Source organism: Rhincodon typus, chromosome 40 (assembly GCF_021869965.1).
Source record: "Rhincodon typus isolate 14 chromosome 40, sRhiTyp1.1, whole genome shotgun sequence".
NCBI lineage: Eukaryota > Metazoa > Chordata > Chondrichthyes > Orectolobiformes > Rhincodontidae > Rhincodon > Rhincodon typus.
Window position 1 is genome coordinate 14123077 of NC_063371.1, and position 18244 is coordinate 14141320.

The window sequence follows — 18244 nt, forward strand, 5'->3', positions numbered from 1 at the left end:
AAGGCTTTTCTGATGAAGGGTCTAGGCCCGAAACATCAGCCTCTCTGCTCCTATGATGCTGCTTGGCCTGCTGTGTTCATCCAGCCCTGCACAATGAAATTGGAGTTGCTCCAGAAACCACCTCAGACTATTTCCAAAAATCACATTTCGTCTGTTTATCAAGCATAAGTGCTTCATCTGAAAGACATCAGACAGAGACATTTGATGTTTATATACTGTTGAACGGGCAATTTGGCTAATTGTTCACCATACATTGAGTGTGCTAGGATGGAAATTTCCCGAGAGCTGATCCTGCTGTACCTATGAATTGAGCTGTAAGTGCAGAAACTTCTATCAAACTGTTCTGTGAGGTTTCTTGGCACCTGGCCACTTGCAATAATGACTGGTAGGAGAACCCTTCTGCTTTTCTTTCTCATAGTGCATTGGGAATTTTCATACGAGGTTTGAGCATACTGTTAAATATGTCATGATCCACTGGGGTCATGGACTGGAAATCAGGTCCCACTATTTTTGGAGTCGCAACAGTTATGAAAATTTAATGTAACAATCACACATTACTATTTGCCTTTGACTCACTTGCCACCCTGGATAAAAGCAAACTGTGTCAGCTTTCTTCAGTAACAGTCAAAAAAAAAACTGTTTATTTTAACACTCTCTCTTACCTTCAACAGGAACAGTAAAGGAACTGGATTTCTAATCTATGTAACTTGAACTATATAACTTTTAAAATAAATATGCATACAAAGAAAAACTGACAGATACATATTATGAGTGGAGAGGGAAGAAAACAGTTCTGTATCATTACTCCAAAATCTTAAAAAGAAACTGTGGATGTGTTGGTCCCATAGTCCTTTTCATTTCTTCATTGATTCCTTGATGTTATTTGAATAGTGATAAATATTCTACTTCACTGGTTACCATCCTGGCTCATACTGGATAATCCGCTTGGTTCCCTGTCACCACTTTAACCCTATAGCTGTGCAAGTTGATTTTCCTCAGCGCCCAACCAAGTTCTTTTTGATTGACTGGCGAAATCAATTTCCACCACTGTCCTAAGCCGCTAATTAAATGTGACTGCCACAAACTGCATAAAACAATTTTTTTTTCCTTTCACCCTTTTTCCATCTCTTTCCTGAAACCTTATATCTGTGTTCCCTGTATGATTTCATTTTTATTCATTTAAGGGATGTGGTCATCACAGGCCGTGCCAACATTTATTGCGCACTCCTAATTGTCCAGAGGGCAGTAAAGAATCAATCATGTTGGTGTGTGTATGGAGTCACCTGTTCGCCAGACCCACAAGGACAGCAGTTTCCTTTCATAAAGAACATGAGTGAACCAGATGGGTTTTTCCAACAATCTACAATAGTTTCAGGATCATTACGAGAATCTTATTCCAGAGATTTTAAATTGAATAAAAATTGCACCATCTGCTATGGCAGGATTTCACCCTCAATCCCCAGGTCATTTCCTGCATCTCTATTAGTGGTCGAGCAATAACGCCACAAGACCATTGCTGGTCTGTCAGCTCCCATCTGCCAATGGGAACAGATTTCCTTTGTTTGCCTCATCTAATGCTGTCATTATCTTCTGCACCTCTATCAGGTCTCCTCTCAGTCTCCTTTGCTGCACTTGATTATGAAACACTAAGGTACAGCCATTGAGAAACTTCATAGGACAGGCTTGAAGTAAGATCCTGAGGTTTTCCCTTTAAACATGCTTTTGATGTGATATGATGTACAGGTACCTTTCAGGTATATCAAACTTCTGTCCATCATTAACCACCAACCGACATGTTGCGCTGTAGAATTCTATAACTTCTGTAGACTGAACAAAGCAGCAGTCCCAGTTGCCGTTTTCCAGAAAGAGTCTTACCTTTAAGTGAAGAATGCATATTCTCATTTCACCTCACCTTGTTCTCTGATGAACATTTGTGAGAAGCTGAAGGACTCAACAACTCCCATGTAATTGTTGATTGACGGATGAAGAGTAAACTTGACTCCTTACTGCTGTCACAGCGTTCAGTTTGGGGCCCTAATCAGATCCAATGTTGTAAAATTGATCGTGGTGCTGTCAAACCTGAATTGTCCAATATAAATCTATTACAGCTTCATAACAGTCATGTGGTATGCTATTATTAATTTGCTTTCATCAGAGATCTGTATAACAACAGTAACTGGCATCATCAGTTTTCTTTTCGGAAGTAGCTTAATTTGGAACAGAAAACTACAAATAGACGTCAAATTAGTCTCATTGATTAATTAAAAGTCTGGTGGGGTGGACATTTCCTGTGAATACATATTAAGTTTCTGTCATGCTTCAGAGGTTACAGTTTAGTGGAGCTTCCAGTTGGCAGTGAGCAGCATCATAGGATGTAGCGATTTCTTTGAGATGTGTGAGATACTGGACTGCCACTGCTGATTTTAGAGCTTCTGTCTTTCGTGTCAGACTTCACAACTGTATTCTGTGGTGAAATATTTGCACTGAATGAAACCAGTGGATGTAGAGTCTTGCAGTGACTGACCTATTATGGCGAGAGGTTATCAATTTGGGAAAAATAAACCATCCCAAAGAAACTTGTATCCTTTAAATGGAATATCTGGGACCAACTCTGACAAGTGTGCAGTGCTAACTTTCTAAGTAGATAAAAAGCGTATGTGATCAGAACCAGATTAAATTTTGGAGCTAAAGTTGTGTCCGAGCAGGCTGGAAAGGGTGTTTTATTAAAAATTTATTTGCAGGATGTGGGCACTACTGATTGGGCCAGCATTTCTTGCCCATCCTAATTGCTCAGGGAGCATTTAAGAGTCAACCACGTTGCTGTGGGCTTGGAGTCACATGTTGGCTAGACCAGGTAAGAATGACAGATTTCCTTCTTTACATAACGTTGGTGAACCAGGTGTTTACAACAATTTACAGTGGTCACCAGCTTTTGATTCTGGATTTTGTTAAATTCAAGTTTCAGCCATGTCCCCAGAACAACGGCTCAATGTTCTGGATCACTTGCTCACTTCATTACCACTTTGTGACTCCCTTCCTACAGTATCATTAAGTATTTAGGTTAATACTCAGTAGTTGTGCACAAGCCAGTCCATTCCACACCTGACATTCAAACTAGGCAGTAGAATCTGCAATTGTTTCACACGCGTTGCAGAAGGAATTTGAGTGTCTTTCTCTAAAAGGTTATGGATGTTGGTAGTCAATTTGGAGCATTCAAGAGGGTTTATTGTTTTGCAAGGTAACGAGGAATATGGAGTAAAGTTTGAAAAATGGAGTTGGGATACAAATCAGCTTTGATCTGATGAACTAGCTAGTGATACACTCTCAAGTGGCTGAAACTCCTCTGGATTCTGTCACAACTTCATTTTATACTGCCTACATGTTAGAAGATGGTAGCCTTATTCAGGGAGTACTTCCTATCAACAAGTGATAAATGATGGACGTGTCCACAAGGAACTCAAATTAGGATCTCTTACCCGAGGGTGCTTCCCAGTTCGAGTGTGAATATGCAGACTTTGGCTTAGACAATATATTTACTGAGATCACACAGCTCCTTTCTACTGTAAAATAGTTTCTAAAGAGCAGTCTGAAGGTGATTTTATTCTTCAGCTGACCACTTCCTCTCTCAAACACACCACTAAAATTTCATTGTTTCTTTAAACGCCACTTCAACTAACAAGAGAATTAAGAAAGAAAATAACAGATAAAGTCTTAAATAGTTTCCTTGGTTGAGATATATTCCTGTTTATGATATTGAAATAATACACTATTCAATAATGGTATAATTCCACAAGCAGCTCGCGGAAGCAACGCAAGCTGGGGTAGACATCTATTACTGCATGAAACACACTTCTAAAAAGTTTAGAAATGAAAGAGAAAACATTTTTTTACATGTAAATAGAACTCATATGCTCCCTTGGGTATAAATGACTTTGAGTGTAGAAAAGAGTGGGAATTCTAACACATCAGAACTTCTCCTCAACTCCAAGAACAGCGAGTAGGCAATAAAACGTACATACAATAAAACAGAGTAGTGGTTTTAGACAACCATTTAATCATTGCAGGCATGTCACCAAATTAGAATCCTGTCCTTCGGCCTTGACCATTAGGTGAGGAGTGTATGGTGATCCAATTCAGAAGGCTTTGCTTAAACCTATTTGGTTACTCGAGTCCAATAAAAAGCAGCCCAGTGCTGAGGATTCCGGCATACAGCTAGGCTTGAAGAGGCAGTTGCACTTTTTTCTTGTTGAAGGAAGCAAGGTCCCAGCACGGTCACAGCATTACATCTGTGAAAAGCCGATGCTTTGGGGACCAAGACTTTGCTGGGACATTTCTACCAAAGCAATCACAACCTGCCCTTGCCCCCTCTCCCTTAAAATTCAATTAGTTGTCATTTTATTATCTCTTCAGGGATATCATTTTGCAATGAAGTAAGATGGATGCAGCCATTCTTCAAGGGCTCCCCGAGGCTCTTAGGATGTCAAGGTCGTCACAATAAAAAAGGAAATAGCTACCCAAGCCTCCCTGGCACGGATACATGCACTGAATGAATATCCATTCCTTGGATCTGAGAAGCTGGGTATTTTATCCATCTCTTTAATCTTCTCCTTGTTTAGCACAGGAACTTGTGTCTGAAAGAGGAAAAGAATGTCACACCTTTGCTTCTCTTCATAAAAACTTGCATTTAGGTACAGTTTGCATTCCCTTTCTGTTTTTATCTCACTCTTTTGGCAGTTCATCACATGCTCAGTTCTAATTCTTATTTTCAAATCCCTCTGTCGCGTCATACCCCCTCCCAATCTCTGTAACTTCCTCCAATCGAACAACCCTCCAAAGAACCCTCCAGTATTTCTGACATCTTTTCCTTCCCAACTTCTATCACCGCACCACCCATGATTGTACTTTTAGCTCCCTGGGCCCTAAACTCATGAATTTCCTTCCTTGGCCTCTCTCTGTCTTTCTCCTCCTTTAAGTTCTTCCTTATATCCTGCCTCTTCAACCAGGCTTTTGGTCACCTGCCTTGGGGTCTACTTTTGCATTCATTACCAAATTTAAGTGGTCATGCTCCTGTGAACCATCCTGGAATATTTTGCTACATGAAGGATGCTGTAGAAATACTCATTATTGCTGTTTTACTTCAACCGGTAGTAGCTGAATGGTCTTGGCCACAGCAATCATTATCAAACCTGGCAGTTGAAAAGAGCTCTGCATTGCTTCCATTTGAAGCTGGGTCCGGAATGCACTTTGATTTAATGCTGAAAATGGCTCTTGTGCTGAAGGTTAATCATTTCATGTTGAACCCTTTGAGACGACTCCATGTTCCAAACAATCTCATCACACTTTGCTGCTCAAAGGAGAATTTGACTTGTATAAAGCTCATATCAAACTTGAAATGTACCTCAGGGAGACAGAGAGACTGTTCTTTGGAAGTGTTGAACTTTGGTCCACTATCCTGCAATAAGAAATCAAGATAATTATCAATGAATTTGTCATACACAGGCAAAACAAACTTTTGAAGCATGCTTTCTCTCTCCGTCTAGTTGTCAGTTGTTCGATAGAAGTAGGAGCAGGAGTAGCCTATTCAGCCCATCAAACTTCCTCCACCATTCATAAGATCATTTCTGATCTGATTTGTGGCCTCACATCCACTTGCTTGCCTGGTGCCACTTACCCTGGACATGGTTATCAATCAACAATTTGACAAACTCATCCTTGAATGTTTTCAATGCTGACTGAATAAAAATAATTCCAAACATTAACAGCCTATCAATAGATTTTAAAAAGGGCTTCAGATAACTGTGTAGCACAGCTTAGAATTATTCAGTTTCCTTAATCAGTGAAGACCTACTCTCACATTTACATGTACAAAATTGTTTAAATCCCTAAAGAAATTACTGACCTTGAATGCAAGCAGAGGAAGACTTTTAAAAACTAGTGATAAGGTCATAAAACTTGCTTTTGATATGTAAATCAAGTCAGTTTCTCAAGTAGGTCAGCACGTTTGTTAAGCCTTTATTTTCTTTTGTCTGAGAACTGCGATCACACACAAAAAAATCTATCTTTGCCTGACTCCCAGTTGTCTCCAGGGGAAACTAAAAATTCCGACACCATTTCTTTCTGTATCCACAAAGTCAGAAAGCTGTGCATTCAATTTCCACTACAGAGACTGGAACCTAAAATATGCTACATATCCTACACATGTGCATTGACCATCTGGAACAAAAGAGAATGTAATCGTTGTCCTTTGAAATTTAGTGGCAGTACCAGAATTGAATCTCCCTTCATAAACATCCTGGGGAGTACCATTGACCAGAAACTGAATTGGACTCACCATATAAATACAGTGGTGACAGCAGATCAGAGGCTTGGAATCCTGCAGTGAGTAACTCACCTCCTGATTTCCCCAAAACCTGTTCACCATCTATAAGGAACAGGTTCGGAGTGTGATGGAATACTCCCACTTGCCTGGGTGTGCACAACTCCAACAATACTCAAGAAACTGAACAGCATTCAGGACAAAGCAGTCTGCTTGACTGGCATCACATCCATAACCATTCACTCCCTCCAATACCAACGCTCAGTAGCAGCCTTGTGTACCATCTACAAGATTCGCTGCAGAAATTCACTGAGGCTCCAGAGGGAACTTCTTTCAAATCCATGACCACTTCCATCTCAAAGGTATCAAATATGTGGGAACACCTCCACCTGCAAGTGATCTCCAAGTCACTCACCATCCTGACTTGGACATGTATCACCATTCCTTCAGTGTCACCATGTCCATGTTCTGGAATTCCCTTCCTAATGGCACTGTTGGTCTTCCTTCAGAAAATGGAATGCAGTGTTTCAAGAAGGCAGCTCACCGCCAGCTCCTCAAGGGATTGGTTCAAATTGCCAATAAATGCTGGCCCAGCCAGTTATCCCCCGTCCCACAAGTGAATCATAAAATATGCCTGCTCCCCAAAGCTGGTCATACAAGATAACCACTTAGAGAGAAGAGCAGAGGAGGTGTCCTACCCAAAATCTATCCCTCAAACAAGATCACTGAAAAGATAGTGATAACACAGTATGGAGCTGGAGGAACACAGCAGGCCAGGCAGCATCAGAGGAGCAAGAAAGTTGACATTTTGGGTTATTTGTGAAGAAGGATCCCGACCCAAAACATCATCTTTCCTGCTCCTCTGATGTTGCCTAGTCAGCTGTATTCCTCCAGCTCCACACTGTGATATCTCTGACTTCAGCATCTGCAATTCTTACTATCTCTCACTGAAAAGATAGTTTCTGGTCTTTATCTCATCATGGTGGCAGCATGCTGTATCTAAATTGGCTGCCATACTTCCAATATTACAACAGTGATTTTGTTTCAAAAATAACTTCATTGCCTGCAAATTGTTTTGGGAGATTGTGACATCATGGAAAGCACAGATATTTTTCTGTGGAACCTCAGTTGCGTGACCGTGACGTGTTCAATCCAGCATATTAGGTCCTCAGATTGAGGATACGGAATATTTATTTTCTAGTCATTGTTGCTGTGTTGTTTTAGGGGCGTCATATTCTATTTAATGCCAAATCCAAATTCATGTAATAACTGGCAATCTCAATGTGTACTTGTAATCACTTGAACCAACTCCATAGACACCAGTTCTGATTGATCCAGGCTCCACGGGCCAGACTGGCAGAAATAGGATGTCTAACTCAAAATGTGAACGTGCTTCATTGAGATGTAAGTCTTTATTATTGGAACCCTTGCTGATTTTTCATTATTTTTATTTTACTCCATTGGTTTTGGTTTGGAGATATAAAAGGAGAATTGTGCGTAAATGAAGACTTTTGGACTGTGGGTAACAGTTTGTGTTAAAAGGAAAACAGTCCAAGCAAACTTTTGTTTATTTATGAGGCCAAGCCTGAAGTTAATTGCAGATTGATTCCTGATTGGAGGGTTTTGCAGACACTTCATCGCCTGGGAAGAGTATTATGTTGAAACAGATAGCAGAAGTCAGCTATTAACGAGGTCAGTACCTGGGAATTAGTTACAGCAATTCTGAAACAGACCTTATGCTCAAACAGATGGCCAATGTTGAATGGTAACTTGGACCTCATGGAGGAGATGGTCAGTCTGCCAGGGTGTGCTTAGAGTTTGAATTGGGTTTGGTCTGTGTTTTCCATGGGAAAAGGAATCGGCTGTTGATGCTACAGCAAATGAAGATTTGAAAGCTCCCTGCCCAACCTCCCATGACTAGCTCTTGGAAGATCAAAGAATAGAAATCTCAGTTATAAGTATGACTGTCCTTATCTGAATGAACTTTAAAGGTGTCCCTGATTGGCGTCTTCAGAAAACAACCAGGAAACCACCATCTCTAACTGTGGAATAGCGCCTTGTGAAAACCACTTAAGTAATCTTGCCAGTTTCATTATTGGCTGTTAGTTATCCATCCACTGTTTGTTCGTCTTTCTTTTGAACGAGCTGAAAACAAAGGTTTATGGGTTTACAGGTTGTGATTACAGAACTTGTGAGTGAAACTCAGCAGATCTGGCAGCATCTCTGGGGAGAAAAGAGAGTTAATATTTCAAGTCTGTTGACTAAGTGTCACTGGGTTCAAAATGTTAAATTTGCATTCTCTTCACGGATGCTGCCAGATTTTCTAGTATTGCAGCAATTTCTGTTTTTGTTTCAGGTCTCCAGCATGCGCAGTTCTTTTTTTTAATTTTAGTAATGAATTAGATTACTTTGTTGTTTAGTTTTATTCTATTCAAGTTACTACATTGTTAATAAATTGCTGCAAACCTGGTGTTGTGAATTGATTATTCAGAGGCCAAGATTGATTATTCAGCAGTCTGGTTAGGGATCATAGGGGTCAGTTGGAAGGTTTCAATTTTATTGTGTTGCGAATACAGAGTTAGAAAAGCTGATTTAGGTCAACTGTCTCTCTCCATGTAGTAACATTTTATATTTGGTAAAGCTTTGGTTAGCCTAATCTTACCATGTGAGCAGAATAGTGTTTACGTTTCAGATGACATTACAGCTGTCTACATTTAATTCATAATATTGCAACTAAGTGTTATTTTTAAAAGTCAGAAGTTTCTTAACACATCCACGATGTCTGTAACCTTTGTGATTGTGCAAATTTTATCTTTATAAGCCTTGTCAATCACTGTGTGAGTAAGAGGATGCATTCAAGGCTTAGAGTGGAACTTAAATCCACTATCTTCTGACTGAAATGGAAGAATGAAGTCAAAGCATTTGAAGATTTGAGGAAAGAGACGAAAGTTGACTGGGTCGGTGTAAGGTGAGAGGGGAAATATATAAAATGGATATGAGGGGCAACTTTGTCATGCAGAGGTATGGAGTGAGCTGTCAGAGGAAGTAGTGGAGGCTGGTACAGTTACATCAGATAAAAGGCTTCTGGATGGGTACATGAATATGAAGGGTTTAGAGCGACTTGAGCCAAATGTGGCAAATGGGACTAGATTAATTTAGGATATCTGGTCGACATCGACAAGTTGGACCAAAGGGTCTGTTTCCGTGCTGTGCAACTCTATGACTCTATGACTTGTCTGCTGCCCTGCAGCCATCTATCCTCATTCTGTGCAACACTGGAAACTCCTTCCCAGTTCTACCATGTTGGCATTCAGCTGAACCCAGGCATTCCTGACAATCGCATTGAGTTTTCATCAGACAACACCTGGAGAATTGTACACAGTTTTGCCCTCTGTATTTAATTAAGAATACACTTGCATTTAATATAGGACAGTGAAGCCTCACTCGATTCTTGCCTGAGATGAGAGGTCTACCCTCTGATCAGTGGCTTGAGGTGGTCTGGCATATGTTATCTCAATTTAGAGGAGTAAAAGTTGATCTCATTAAAATGTGGTAGACTTGCTTGACAGGCACTAAGAGATTTTTCCCCGGCTGGGGAAATTGAACACACGGGCACAGCCCCAAGGTCCGTGGACAATAATTTGGAATGAAAATAAGGAGAAATCTCTTCACTCAACGATTTGGGAATGTTTGAATTTCTCTCCCCCAGAGGGTATCAATTACTGCTGAATTGTTAGATAAATTTAAAACTGGAATGGACAGATTTTTTGGTCTCTCAGGAAAGCAAGGAATATGGAGAGCATTTGGGAAAGTAGAGTTGAAGCCCAGAATCAACCATGATCATTTTCATTGGTAGCTCAATGGAAGGACTACATAGTCTCTGAATGCTTGTAGATTTTCCATTCTTTTGTGTTTTGCTGTAGTTTGCATGGAGTGCTTTGGCTTGATGTTCTCTGGGATCTAACCCAAGGAAATGTGTTTATGATATCCTGACTTTGTTTCATAGGAATCTTCAATGCTGCAATTGCAGTTAATTGTCTGTTGGTTTTTGCTCTTCATGAAATTGAGTACTTATCTTCAAGCACAGATTTAGTGTGCATTAGCACCAGCAAAATCACTTGCTCATAAATCAAGAGTGGCTTTAAACACGTGTTATTCGAAGGCACCATCTCATTTTGGACCTACACTCTGAATGGACACCCTCAAAGGAAGAGAATTCAGAAAGCAACTGTTCAGCCAAAGAATCATAGGAATAAGAGCAGGAAATTCAAACCATCAAAGAGCAATCACTGCTGTAAGAATGGAGGAAATATAGAAACTATGAGCAAGAGCAACACTGAGCCCACACCACTTCTCATGTGATCATGGCTCTATCTCAATGCCATATTCCCTCTTTCTCCCCATATTCTTGTTGCTTTTAAAATCAAAAATCTGCCTGTGTCTTGGAAATATTTGGGACGGCATGATGGCTCAGTGGTTAGCACTGCTGCCTCACAGCGCCAGGAACCCGGTTTCAATTTCACCCTCGGGTGACTGTCTGTGTGGAGTTTGCACATTCTCCCCGTGTCTGCGTGGGTTTCCTCCAGGTGCTCCGGTTTCCTTACACAGTCCAAAGATGCACAGGGTGATTGGATTGGCCGTGCTAAATTGTCTGTAATGTTCAGGGACCTGTAGGTTAGGTGGGTTATCGGGGAATGGGTCTGGGTGCGATGCTCTGAGAGTCGATGTGGACTTGTTGGGCCGCACTGTAAGGATTCTATTCTATTCTAAAAATATATTGAGTGACTTAGCTTCCATAGCCTTCCACGGTAGAGTATTCACAGCTGTAAATGGTCTACCCTGTATCTTGAAACTGTTCGCTTGTTTTAGACTCCCCACAAACATCCTCCCTGCATCCTGTCTGTCCAGCCCTGTTAGAATGTTGTTCACTTCAGTCTTATCCTTCGAAACTCGAGGGATTATAGCCCCAGTTGGAACAATCTCTTCCCATATGGCATCATGCCATCCTCAGTATCAGCCTCATGAATGTCCGTTGCCGTTCCTCTGTTGCAGGTACATCCTGTCTTAGGTAGGGAGACCAAAATTGCTCGCAGTACTGCAGATTTGGTTTTGCCAAGGCCTTCTATAACTGCAGTAATAGGTCCCTCCTTCTGAACTCAGACCCTCTTGCATTGGAGGCCATTATACCATTTTCCTTCCTAAGTATTTGCTGCATCTGCCCATCTACTTTCTTAGCTGGTGTACAACGTCACCTCGATCCTTTTGTACATCAATGTTTCCCAGTATATTATTATTTAAATAATACTTTGCCTTTCTGTTTTTCACACCAAAGTGAATAGCTTCACATTTCGCCAGATTGTACAATATCTGCCATGTGTTTGCCCACTCACTCAACTTGTTTAAATCACCTTGAAGCTTCCTTGCATTAGAACATAGAACAGTACAGCACAGTACAGGCCCTTCGGCCCACGATGTTGTGCCGAACTTTTACCCTAATCCTAAAGTCTATCTAACCTCCACCCCTACCTTTTACTATCATCCATATGCATATCTAATAGCCGCTTAAATGCCCCTAATGAGGCCGACTCCACTACCCTCTCCGGCAATGCATTCCACGCCCCGACCACTCTCTCAGTAAAGAACCTACCTCTGACATCTCCCCTATATCTACCTCCACTCAATTTAAAACTATGTCCCTCGTAATAGCTACCTCCACCCTCGGAAAAAGTCTATGGCTGTTCACTCTATCTATACCTCTGATCATTTTGTACACCTCTATCAAGCCACCTCTCATCCTTCGAGTTCTAAAGAGAAAAGCCCTAGCTCTCTCAGCCTTTCCTCGTAAGACCTTCCCTCCATTCCAGGCAACATCCTGGTAAATCTCCTCTGCACCTTTTCCAACGCTTCCACATCTTTCCTATAATGAGGCGACCAGAACTGGACACAATATTCCAGATGTGGCTGAACCAGGCTTTTGTATAGCTGGAGCATACGGCTCTTGAACTTAATCCCTCTATTAATGAAAGCTAACACATCATACGCCTTCTTAACAACTCTATCCACCTAGGTGGCAACTTTCAGAGAACTGTGGACATGAACCCCAAGATCCCTCTGCTCCTCCACACTGCCAAGAATCTTTCTGTTAACCCTGTATTCTGCTTTCAAGTTTGTCCTTCCAAAATGAATCACCTCACACTTTTCAGCGTTAAACTCCATCTGCCACTTCTCAGCCCAGCTCTGCATCCTATCAGTGTCCCTTTGTAACCTAGAACAGCCCTCCGCATTGTCCACAACGCGACCCATCTTCGCATCATCCGCGAACTTACTAATCCACCCTTCCACTCGTACATCCAAATCATTTACAAAAATCACAAATAGAAGAGGACCCAGAACAGATCCTTGTGGTACACCACTCGTAACTGAGCACCATGTTGAATATTTTCTGTCCACTACCACCCTTTGTCTTCTAAGGGTCAGCTGATTCTGAATCCAATCTGCCACATTTCCCCCTTTCCCATGCCTCCTTACCTTCTGCATGAGCCTACCATGGGAACCTTATCAAATGACTTACTTTAATCCATGTATACCACATCCACTGCTCTACCTTCATCCATGTGTTTTGTCACCTCTTCAAAGAATTCAATAAGGTTTGTGAAGAATGATCTACCCCTCTTAAATCCATGCTGACTATCACGAATCAAACTGTGCCTTTCCAAGTGATCATAAATCCTATCTTGCAGAGCCCTTTCCAATAATTTGTCCACCACTGACATAAGACTAACTGGCCTGTAATTTCCGGGGTTATCCCTTTTCCCTTTTTGAACAAGGGAATGACGTTTGCCTCTCTCCAATCTTCTGGCACTCTACCCATGGACAGTGAGGATGAAAAGATCATCACTAACGGCCCTGCGATCTCTTCCCTCACTTCCCATAGAATCCTTGAATAAATCCCATCAGGCCCAGGGGACTTATCTATCTTCAAGTTCCTCAAAATTCCTAGTACATCTTCCTCACTAACATCGACCTCCTCTAGCCTACCAGCCTGTTTCACACTGTCCTCCTCGACAACTAGATTCCTCTCAGTTGTGAATACCGAAGAAAAGTATTCATTAAGGACGTCTCCTATCTCTTTAGGCTCCGTGCACAAATTCCCTTTGCAATCCTTGATTGGCCCTACCCTTTCTCTGGTCATTTTCTTATTCCTCACGTACGTGTAAAAAGCCTTGGAGTTTTACTTGATCCTATCTGCCAAGGTTTACTCATGGCCCCTTATAGCTCTCCTAAGCCCTTTCTTCAGCTCCTTCCTGGATAACTTGTATTCCTCTGGAGCCTTTTCCGTTCCTTGTTTCCTAAACCTTACACAAGCATCCTTCTTCCTCTTAACTAGTCGCTCGACCTCTCTTGAGAACCAAAGCTCCCTCACTCGACCGCATCTTCCCTGCCTGCTAGGGACAAACATATCGAGCATACACAGTATTCATTCCTTAAACAATCTCCACATTTCAATAGTGCTCTTCCCTTACAGCATCTGTTCCCACTTTATGTTACCCAGTTCTTGCCTAACAGAATTGTAAAAACCCTTCCCCCAATTATAAATCTTACACTGCTGTATGTACTTATCCTTTTCCATGACTATTGTAAAAGTAACAGAGTTATGATTGCTACCGCCAAACTGCTCTCCTCCCAACAGGTCTAACACTTGGCCCGGTTCACTGCCAAGCACCAAATCCAAAGTGGCCTCTCCTCGTGTTGGTCTATCTGCATACTATGTCAGGAATCCTTCCTGAACGCACTGGACAAAATCCGCTCCATTTAAACTATTACAACTAAAATGTTTCCAATCAATATTTGAAAAGTTGAAGGCACCCATGACTACAACCCTGTGACTTCTGCACCTTTCCAGTATCTGCCTCCCAATCCGCTCCTCCACTTCTCTGCAACTATTAGGGGGTCTGTAAAAAAACCCCAACCAAGTGACTGCTCCTTTCTTGTTCCGGACCTCAACCCAAACTGACTCTGTAGACATATCATTATTGAACTGCCTTTCAGTAGCTGCTGTACTAGCCCTGACTAGCAATGCCACTCCCCCGCCTCTTTTTCCACCCTCCCTATTTCTTTTAAAGCATCTAAATCCCGGAACTTCCAACAACCATTCCTGTCCCTGAGTTACCCAAGTTTCTGTGATGGTCACAATATCATAGTTCCAAGTACTGACCCATGCTCTCAGCTCATCCGCCTTATTTCTGATAATTCTAGCATTGAAGTATACACACCTCAAACCATCTCTGTGTCCACAATTACGCTCCGTTGACTGCATTTCTTTATTAACAACCTCACTCCCTGTTGTGTCCATTGGAAGGCTGAATACCTCATCCTCTGAATTACAAATCCAGTTCCCCACCCCCTGCCAATCTAATTTAAACCATCCCATATAGCTTGAGCAAACCTCCCTCCCAGGATATTTGTGCCCTTCCGGTTCAGATGCAACCCGTCCTTACCGTACAGGTCCCACCTTCCTCAGAATGTACTCCAATTATCCACATAATGGAAGCCCTCCCTCCTACACCAGCCCTGTTGCCACATGTTTAGCTGCACTCTCTCCCTATTTCTTACCTCGCTATCATGTGGCACTGGTAGTAATCCAGAGATAACTACCCTGTTTGTTCTGGAATTCAGCTTCCAACCTAATTCCCTGTACTCATTTTTCACATTCTCTGTCCGTTTTCTACCTATGTCATTGGTACCGATGTGTACCATGACTGCTGGTTGCTCACCCTCCCCCTTAAGGATCTTGAAGATGCGATCCGAGACATCACGGACCCTGGAACCCGGGAGGCAACACACCATCCACTCATCTCATTCGCGTCCACAGAACCGCCTGTCTGTGCCTCTTACTGTTGAATACCCCACTACAATTGCTCTCCTTTTCTCCCCCCTTCCCTTCTGTGCCACAGGGCCAGGGTCAGTGCCAGAGACCTGTCTGCTATGGCCTTCCCCTGGTAGGTTGTCCCCCACAACAGTATCCAAAACGGTATACTTATTATTGAGGGGAACGGCCACAGGGAATCCCTGCACTGTCTGCCTATTCCCTTTCCCCTTCCTGACAGTCACCCAGCTACCTTTTTCCTGTACCTTGGATGTGACCACCTCCTTATAACTCCCCACTATCACCCCCTCAGCCTCCCGAATGATGCGGAGTTCATCCAGCTCCAGTTCCAGTTCCCTAACTCGGTTTTTGAGGAGCTAGAGTGGGGTGCACTTCTCGCAGGTGAAGTCAGAGGGGACACCAGCAATGACCCTTACCCCCTACATCCTGCAAGAGGAGCATGCAACTGCCCTAGCTTCCATTCCCTCTACTCTAGATTTCCAGAAGAATAATAAAAAAAAATCCTTACCTTACCGACCCTCCACACAGTCTTTCTTTTGGTTAGAGGAGGAGGATGGGTGGGAGACGCTACACGTGTAGTGTTTCAGGTTTAGCCAATGCCTGAATGTATCAGTTCCTTCCTGGCTTGTGTTCTCTCCACACACCCACCACTGAAAACAAGAAGGCCGCTGCTGCATGAGGTAAGTTTTTATATAGGAAAAGAAACCTTACCTTCCCATCGGCACCCTGGCTCGTGCTGCTGCCGCTGAAAACAAGAAGGCCGCTGCTGCACGAGGTAAGTTTTTATGCAGGAAAAAAAACCTTACCTTCCCATCGGCACCCTGGCTCGCGCTGCTGCCGCATTCTCCTCACAACTCACAATCCCACCAAGTTTTGTGGAATTAGCAAATTAGGAAATGTTGCATTCATTTCCTCATCCAAAGCATTTATATCTATTCCTATATGTATATATTTATATTTATACACATATGAGCACCAATCTTTGTGGTACCCCATATATGACTACCTATCACTTCGAAAAATGACCCATTTCTTCTCACTGTTTCATGTTTGTCAACCTATTCTTACTCCATGCCAATATATTACCCCCTATCTTATGCGCTTTAACTTTGCTCATTGACCTCTTATGAAGGATATTGTCAAAAGTCTTTTGAAGGTCCAAATACACCACATCTACTGGTTCAGTCTTATCTAGTCTACTCGTTACATTCTCAGAAAATTCCATAGATTTGTTAAGCACGATTTGCTTTTCATCAACCCGTGCTGGCTTTGTCCAATCCCGTTAATGTTTACCAAACCTTCAGTTATAAAATCTTTTATCATACACTCTTAGCATTTTCCACACTACTTATGTCAGAAAAGTTGGTCTGTAATTTTGTTTCTTCTCCCTGTTTTTCAATAATTGGGTTTCATCTATTACCCTCCAATCTGTAAGAACTGTTCTAGAGGCTTTGCAGTTTTGAAAGATGACTACCAATGCATCTACTATTTCCATGACCACTTCCATTAGTCCTCTGGGATGTAGATTTCAGATCCGGACGATATGTCAACTTTTAACCCCATTAATTTCCCAACATTATTTTCTTACAATACTGATTTCCTTCTGGTTTGCCCTTGCAGTACACCCTTGGTCCCCAAACATTTTGGGAGGTTATTCATGCTCTCATTTGTGAAGATAGAATCAATTCTTCTACTATTTTGTGGTTCCCCATTATAATTTTGATAGCTTCACACTGTAAGGGACCTACATTTGCCTTTATTAATCTTCTTCTCTTCACATATTGTGTTCAAACCCACGCTGATTTCTTTCCATCATTTTTGTTCTTTTATCAATTTTGAATTGCGAGCCAGAAATGACGGGTAGACTTTGGGCAACTTGTGGAAAAAAGAAAAAGACAGATGAAACATGCTTTATCTGTTTGTGAGGCTAGGCCTGGGGGCTCATTGCAGGCTGAGCTTTGACTGAAAACTCTAACAGACACAGTGACTCGGGAAGAGTGTTTTATTTAAACAGATAGATACTACTGAGGTTAAAATGTGGCAATTGGTTCCAGCAAGTCTGGAAGAGACCCTGTGTGTATGCAAATGGCAGTTGAATGGTAATTGAAGCTTCAGGAAGAATCAATTAGTCTATCAGAGAAGAACCAGAATTAAACTTTTTAATGAACTATGTTTTCAGAGGAAATGGTTCCAGGTTGCTGCTGAAACAGCACAAAGATTTGAAAGCTTCCTACTTAATCTGATTTGTCAGCTTCCGGAAGCCCAAAGAGTAGAAAGCTGAGTTAGAGATGTATTGCTGTTTTTGCATGGGTGAACTGAGAAGGTGGTCCTGATCAACATTTCAGAAAAGCAGCCAAGGAGTCTACCTTTATTGCAGTGAAACATCACATTGTCAAAGCCATTTAAGTAACATGACCATATTATTGCTTAAATGTGTTTGTTTGAATGGGGACTAAAAACACATGTTTTGAGGTAAAGCACAGGCATTAATCAGCTTGTCCAATTTTTCTCTGCTAAAGTTATTGTGTATCAAGTAAATCATTAAATTTTTTGTACAAGATAGAAAACGGGCATCTGGAGTTTAATTGTCTTAAAAGTGTGAGATTCATTGTTAAAAAATCTGGTTGGAAACCATTGGAATGACTATTTGGGAGTTTTCAGTGGCTTAATTTTATTGTGTTGCAAATACAGAGGTGGAAAGGCTGATTTGGTTTGGCTGTCTGTCTCCTTAGTGCAACAATTGATAGAAGTTTTTATGGTCAATTTCTGTGTTCCCTAAATTTTATTCTCATACACGAGTTTCACTCACTTGATCAAACTTTTTGCCCTCTTTTGCTGAATTCTAAAATGCCCCCAGTCCTCAGGGTTGCTGCTTTTTCTAGCAATATTTTACGTCTCCTCTTTGAATCGAATACTTGCGCTAATTCATTTTGGTTGGTCCACCTTTTTTACTTTTGTGCCAGACAGAAATAGATCATTGTTGTAATTCATGCACATCGTGTTCAAATATATACCTTTGCATATCTATCATCAATCCCTTG

The 18244-nt window shown here is 41.7% G+C and overlaps 1 protein-coding gene across 3 annotated transcripts in view; it reads right to left on the reverse strand.

The window, feature by feature from the left end:
- Positions 1 to 3716: 3716 nt before the first annotated feature.
- Positions 3717 to 18244, reverse strand: part of LOC109923544 (GDNF family receptor alpha-2-like) — a 274157-nt gene continuing 259629 nt past the window's right edge. For all 3 annotated transcript variants that reach the window (XM_048618662.1, XM_048618664.1, XM_048618661.1), the window contains exons 8-9: positions 5399 to 5452; positions 3717 to 4631 (exon numbers count right to left, since the gene is read on the reverse strand). In XM_048618662.1, the coding sequence (XP_048474619.1) occupies positions 4473 to 4631; positions 5399 to 5452 (213 nt within the window). In that variant the 3' untranslated portion in view covers positions 3717 to 4472. The remainder of the gene's footprint in view (positions 4632 to 5398; positions 5453 to 18244) is intronic.